The sequence below is a fragment of the Seriola lalandi genome, unplaced genomic scaffold, assembly GCF_002814215.2.
Source record: "Seriola lalandi dorsalis isolate HSWRI2012SDOR001 ecotype SW California unplaced genomic scaffold, Sedor1 jcf7180002053097, whole genome shotgun sequence".
Taxonomy (NCBI): Eukaryota; Metazoa; Chordata; class Actinopteri; order Carangiformes; family Carangidae; genus Seriola; species Seriola lalandi.
In genome coordinates this window covers 98,291-105,691 of record NW_019523650.1, presented here as the reverse complement: position 1 = coordinate 105,691, position 7,401 = coordinate 98,291, and the positions used below count along the sequence as shown (strand labels likewise).

The window sequence follows — 7,401 nt, the reverse complement described above, 5'->3', positions numbered from 1 at the left end:
TGACAACTAGATTGCTAGATGATTCTTCAGCCTCCTCTGCCTCTGTTTGATGTCTTCTCCTTGTTTCCTCTTGCAAACCGTGCATTCTTACTTAAGCAGAAAAAGTAACAGCCTCTTGCGCAGCCACTAACCAAGTTCAGAAGTCGAGTCACAGAGGGCCGGAGGTTAACGGTCGGTGCAAGGGTCAAGTAGACGTTGGATTCCAAGAGGTTCAAAGCTGCTGTCAGAGTTGAAAGGGGAATATTTGTTCACATGTTGCACCCGCTGACTCTTCACAGAGCAGATCAAAAACGAACCGTTGCTTTGAAAATACGTATATGCTTTGAACTGAAATGGATTCAAATATGACTGAAGAGCTAATAAAATTTAACTTTTACAGAATTCTGAATATTCTCTCCACACTCCTCTGCTCTCCACTGCTTACATCATATTATGTTCAGACTCTCATCTCTCATTCATTGCTCTCTGCAGACACCAGTCGAGCAGACCTCTCCTCACTGTAGAACCAGGTTGTGAAATTCCAGTGATGATTCACACAAACAATCCTTCATGAGGATGTGACCCTTGACCCCATAGAGACTCACTTACATAATCATCAGAGATATAACACCCCCCACGCCACTCCAGTAGTAAACTGCCTCTTTGACAGGTTATGAGCAGTAAAAATGTAATCAGCATATCCAAATGTAAAATATATGGTAAACTATTTATTAACAATGTTACACAATCTCCATCCTCAGCAGCAGAGGTTGTGCTAAAAGGGGGACATCTGGCTATCTCATTTGCTAGGTTTCTACAAAAAAAAAAAAAACAACATCAAAATATACATTCAGAAAACAACTCCATCAAGGACTTAAAAAAAATTAATTTAGTGAAACAATTATGTATAGGATTATACATACATACATACATACATATATATGTATATGTAACAGATACAGATATACAATAAAAATCACATACAGTATCAAACGTCTATATGAAAATTTTCTATTAAAAAACTGTTTTAGTGCAAAAGCATTTTATAATATAAAAATACTGTGTTGTAATTTTTCTCTCTGATATGAAGAATAGAGAACATGGGATCTGTATGAGGTGAAAAGGTTAGAGGTGTGTGTCTGCGATGGGGATTCGTCTCAGCTCAACTATTTGGGAGTTGGTTACACTTCCTCCATCGTGGCTTCCTGGGATGGAATCGTTATCGCTGACATTAAGGCCGGTCCCTAAAACAGACACAAAAAGTTACATTACGATTCAATCCAAAAACATGATTAGTTTCCGTGTATTTATTTATTTAAGGGGATATGTACATATGAAAATATGTGCATACATTTTTTTTTAGCTTTGAGGTCTTCATATATTACATATCCCCCAACTCAACAGCTGGACTCATCATTTCCAGTGCTGCTTATCTGCCAAAATGTTATTATGTAATTGAGTCTATATGTCATAATCTCTGGGTTATCAGACAGCATAATGTACTTTATCTGATCAGTCATGTAACGAGCTGGAAATGGAGCAGACTGACACACTGAGGTAAGACTGGAAATGGCAGTCAAACATGGCAAAACAGGTTAGTGATGATATATGGTAAGTAATCGAAATTGCATTCTTATATCTATAAACAGTTGGGCTACTATAGATTTGATCTGGATTAAAACATATCACACAACTTTTCTCTAGCACACCATGCTTTATTCACCAATATTTATTTGTCTCGGTATACTAGATATGTTTTAGAGATGTTACATGTTTTAATGGTGATGGATTTACACTGAAGCTCATACATGTCAACACCTTGCCGTGTGCGTTCTTGACGTAAGAAATTCTACTATAGATTTAATGCAACTGTCCCCACGGCATGTGTGCTATCAACTGCAACAAGAAAAAACTACTGTACAGTATAGTTACCTCAACAGGAAAGTTACTGACTTTTTCAGCATTTGTTTGCTTGCAGGATATTTCAAGAGTTGAATGTTTTTGTAGTGGAAAGTTTGGCAATGGACCGAGAAACAAGAGCTGACTTTTTTGTATCGATCTAGCAACTGTTGCAAGGATTCATCCACATTCCAGATTCAGAAATTTTCTAAACATTTCTCATTATTAGGAAACAAACATTTGTTCACGCGATTCAAATTTTTTTTCTTTTGCGTTTAAATTCCTTTTTTATAATATTTCTTTGGCTGGGGATTATGAGCATCATCTAATATCACACATCAGTATGATATATGACAGACGTTTATGTATATATTAGATGTCCAAGATTGAATTATTTGCTTTATGCATTAAACAGTGACTTTTAGAATAAGGTGATATAAGGTGATGTATGATTCCTACACGATCCTTCATGCAGTCAGGTATGTCACGGCTCCCTCAGACACTGAGCTGTTCTTTAACAGTAAAACCAACATGTTAATGTTCAGCCATCAGTCAGACTAGACTTAGAGCACATATGCTGACAGTACATGTGTGCCTGTGTGTGTGAGTGTGTGTGTGTGTTAATGGTTCACTGCCAAATGAAGTGCGAAGACTGTCATTACAGCGCTAGTTACTGACCCCCGTCAGAAGGTTATGTAATTCTGATTAGCGAATTATCTTTACTGCTGACTGACTGGTTGAGATTAAACCAGGTTATAAATTCAGTGTGACACATATGTACAAAGAGAAGGTCAGAGGTCACCAGGAATGTGTGAAATGTCCTTGACACTGGTAGAGTTTTAATTGAAAAATACAGATGATTGTAACTCAAGTTTATCAGCACATTGTTGTTATGAAAATCTAACTTTTTAAGTTCTATTCTCCACACAGCAAAGATCAAGTGTCTGCTGGACAATTATATTTTCTTGAGGCCATGCCAGAGACCTGTGAGGAGCCAACTGCTTTGACTTGATTAGATCTTGCAAACTTTTCTCTTTGCTACACTGAATAATATGAATTATAACTCAATACTGCTGAGTCCGCAGACGAGAGGACCAATAAAATCCATAGCTTGTTCACTGCAGCGCCGAGGCGGCACAGAGACAAAAAAAAGATTAGCTCAGAGAAAAACGTCCCACTGCTACAACTGTCAATTTACTTAGAGAGTGAGAAGGTAGAGTGACACACACACATGTACAAATACACACCTCTGGGTCTGGTTGACCTTTTCACCGCACAATCAATAAGAGGGTAAGAGGTTATGTCTGTCCAAGTTTTCTACTCAGTGTAACACTACCCTCTTATCCTAATCCACCTTTATTAACACCTGTAAGTCTCTCGTACTCACACCTGTTGGGAAGGACTTTTAATTTGGTTATCTCCATGGTTGCAAGTGTTATTTTTCTGCACGCTAGCAGGTCTCCTGTGATTCTCCCTAGAGGCCTGTGCTGCACTGAGGTAACTGAATAGTTTCTGTGAAGCTCCAACAAAGTGAAGTCTGATGTGGGCTTCAAACATTAATGTCTGCTGTGTCCCAGACAGGGCAACCTTCTTTGCAAAGTCAAACCAAACCTCAGGACTGTAGCTTTAATGGGCTCAAAGCCATCGGACGCCTGGCGTCGCTCAATAACTGTTAATGATTCATTTATTTTCCTTGAAAGTCATTTCTCCTCTCCAGAATCCCAGGAGATTAACCGGGAAATTCAATGTGACCTGACTCAGTCCCATTAACTTCAGGGTCTTATCAGGCTGGTCTGTCTATCTTAACTACCAATCTCTTATCTCTCCCAGAGTGACCACCGTTTGGAAGACCAGACTCTTGCTTTTTCCAAGATATGGGACTAAAGCTGACTGTGATATACTTAAAACTCACATGGTTAGCTGTTCATCAGCAGGAGAACTGGTGGAGAGTAACAGTTACTATTACCAAAGAATAACCAAAGAACAATCACATCCAGGAATGAGAAATAGGCAGAGAAAGATTTCAACTTTTCTATTGTATAGCAATTTGATGATTTAAATTTCCTTAGGATAAACTGTCCAAACTTTTTTCCCAGTAACGATGTTAGTGATTACAAATGTAATGTCTATAAATAAGTCCAAATTCATGATCCCTGCTGCTTTAAAACATATTGTGTTTACCGCAGTCTTCTATACAGCAGCTGAAAGCAGAACAAGAGCAATCACATACATTAAATAAAAATATTCATTACAACATTACTTGGTGCTGCTACGTAACTTTGCTGGTATCTCAGTTCAGTGATTTGACACTAAAAGTGATTATTGCTCATTTTATATTACATCTACACCAACATAACTCATTCATAGCTCATCCTCAACGTGTCAAATGTTTATACTGTATTTGTTGAAGGGATAATATTCACTTGATTTGCTGACAAATAAGCCTCACATTTCACACTGCATGTAATAGGATAGGACGAGCAGCAGAAAAGATTTAGATACTAAAGTAGATTCTCAAATTAGATTTACGAAAGCATCTATTCAGTCTTAAAGTATTTGTTCCGCTCAGCTTACTGTATCAACAGTACGGGTGAGACAGCTTGGCTCTGTCTGCAGTGGTAGACCTTCACTTCACCAGGCTGGTGATTTTTCAGGTGTGTGAAATTGACTCCAGTGGACTTCTCTCACATCAGTAGCAGAGGAGTGTCCCGGTGTACTGAGACTCCTGGCTGTTGTCCAGCTGGGTCTGATTCTCATTCAGACACTGTGAAGCAATTACTCAGTGATTTGAAAGAGTGAGGAGAGGACTGTATGTGTGTGTATGTGTTTATATGTGTGTGTGTGTGTGTGTGTGTGTGTGTGTGTGTGTGTGTGTGTGTGTGTGTGTTGGTGATATATCAGTAAGCAGTTTGGGCCCTCAGCTCATTAAACATTGATGTCGATGGAGAAAGAATGGTTTCCATGGCAGCAGAGAAATTTAAGGTCAGCAGCAGAATGACTAAGCAGGGCCGATGCTAATAGATGATACAGATATTGTAGATATGTACACTATGAAATAATCCAATACACTCACACATATATTCTGGCAAAAGCAAATGTTTTTTTGTTTTTTTAAAATAATTTCTGTCCCTCTGTTGTTATTCAGCCTAACTTTTAACATTGCTATTTTTGACAACATGTACCAACCCTGGTTGAAAAGGTTTTATTTTAGAAGCCTGTTGCGGCCACCACATTGTGCGGTTGTGTGGTGACCTTTTTTTTTTTTTTTTTTACAGTCCACAGTGCCTTTATTTTTATATTTCATGGAAAAGTACAGGACAGAGGACTCACAGGATGTTTTGACTCAAGTAAAGTTCCTGACTGACTGTTCACAAATTAATCCTGATAAATGCCTTTATATACAAAACCAAAGGGCCAGAATGGAAATTGTTAGGCCGTCATAGTGTTTAACCATTTCCCAGAGGTGAAGTGGAAACCTGGAAACGCTTCTAATTTTGTGATAAGACTGTTGATACAAAAGGGGAACTTCAATATTATATTGTGTTCCTGCCACTTACTTTTACTGCTGCAAACTTTATTGTTTGCGCTGCTGCCTGTCTGGACCAAGTCTCCCTTAAACCTCAACAGAACCTCTTCTGCTTAAATGTAGGTTAATTAGATCAATAAAATAAAACCAGTATCCATTTATAAATGTGACGTGAAATTCCAGGTATTAATCACTGCAATTTTTAGGGGAAACAACAACTGGAGAAAGGAGAAACTTCAGACAAGTTTTGAACCTGTTTGAGGTCAATAATGGTATTTCTTTGTCCTTAAAAAGTAAACTCATTTGTCAAACAGAGAATGATACAATGTAAGAAAAACTTATTGTGCTACAGGAAACAAACAATATGAATGTGTGAAGACACGGTTCATCTCTGTGTTGGTTTGAATCCTCACCAGTTTTTAAGGCAAATATGAGGTCGTCAAACTCCTGTGAATCCTCGTCTGCGGTCACCAGGTTGGTGTTGATGAAACCTCCCTCGGTGGTGTACGTTCCCATCACTGGACTGGGTTTAAACACACTGCTGGGTTGACTGCTGGGCCGCAGAGAAGCTCGCTCCCAGTCTGCTGACACCTGACACACACAGACACACGGCATACAGTCATTTGCGTCAACACACATCAACATGCACACAGTTCAAATACAATATGCATGTATTATAGTTGCTGTTGGCCTGTTTGATTTAAAAGTATTTGTGAGATGTAAATGTTTCCCTTCATACCAGCAAAGTACTATAATTTATTTATATAGCACTTTTCAAGATAATTTTATAAAATGCCTTGCAGCCAGTTAATGTACATGATCATATAAGACATTTTATATAGAGAGTAAATTTATATACGTGTTGTTCATAAGCTACACGTAGTACACATAAGACTGTTTTCATGTGTTGTTGATAAAGATTAGTTCAAAGCCCAAAAGATAAAATTCACGCGAACACAGGGTAAAGTCAGGTCGACCATTCACATCGTCTACACACACACACACACACACACACACACACACACACACACACACACACACACACACACACACACACACATACGTACACACTTAATTCAGAGAATGGCTGCGTCTGTCAGCCACGTAATCGAGTCTGTGATGAGTTAGGGTCAGGCAGAGTGCATGTTTTTTTCAGGCACCTCGAAGGGTTAAGGCCAACCCACAGGGTCACAGCAGGTTCATGGGGTGAGAGTGAGGTCAGAGGGTTTAGGGTTTCATACTGAATCAGCCCATATTCATAAAAATTACGCTGCCGGTACAGTTACATGGATGAGAGATTTTTGTTTTTATTTTGTTTTTAATTGGTGGTGGGGGCGAAACTGATGCATCCATACAGCAAAAGACAGGAGTGATGGGGCAGAAAAGAAAAAGAAAAGAAAGTAAGAAGAAAAAATGGCAGAGAGTGAAATGAAAAGAGAAAATTGACTAAAGCGATTTGTCTTACAACAAAAGCAGATCACTGTATGTGTGTATCACTCATATTCCTTTCCACAAGAATCAGATGAATACATTATCAATTCTTGTTTTCCACTCTGCTCATTTATTATGAATGCCTGCTGTATCCATGCACATGCATAAATGTGTGTGTGTCTGGGTGTGTTTGGGGCTTGCTAGGCTGTAACCGGTACAGAGCGTCCCGGTGAGGTGAATTAAGCACCACCAGGCACCTCAGATCAGTCACATCCACTTTGACAGGAGGCCGTGAGTGAATGACTCAAACCTTTCAATATGTTTTCAACCCTCAAATTACACGTTACGATCCCTATTCCAATTCCGCTCCAATTTCCTTTCAGCAGATCCACTCCACAAATCATCACTCATCACTTAGATCGCCAGTCTTAGTGCTCTCTATCTGCGCTGATATTTTTTCTTATTGGGCCGTAGCCGAATCTCAGAGAGACAGGAGTGTGCTCTCATGAATAAAACAAGATTACTGGATTCCTACGTGTAGAGAGGGATCGAGAAAGAAAGGGGGG

General features: G+C 39.0%; 1 protein-coding gene across 1 annotated transcript in view; it reads right to left on the bottom strand.

Annotated features, from left to right (window-relative positions):
- Positions 1 to 694: 694 nt before the first annotated feature.
- The window catches only part of adgrv1 (adhesion G protein-coupled receptor V1), a 96,529-nt gene continuing 89,822 nt past the window's right edge, over positions 695 to 7,401 (bottom strand). Inside the window, exons 92-93 of the mRNA XM_023400956.2 lie at positions 5,818 to 5,995; positions 695 to 1,223 (exon numbers count right to left, since the gene is read on the bottom strand). Coding sequence (XP_023256724.1) covers positions 1,105 to 1,223; positions 5,818 to 5,995 — 297 coding nt within the window. The 3' untranslated portion in view covers positions 695 to 1,104. The remainder of the gene's footprint in view (positions 1,224 to 5,817; positions 5,996 to 7,401) is intronic.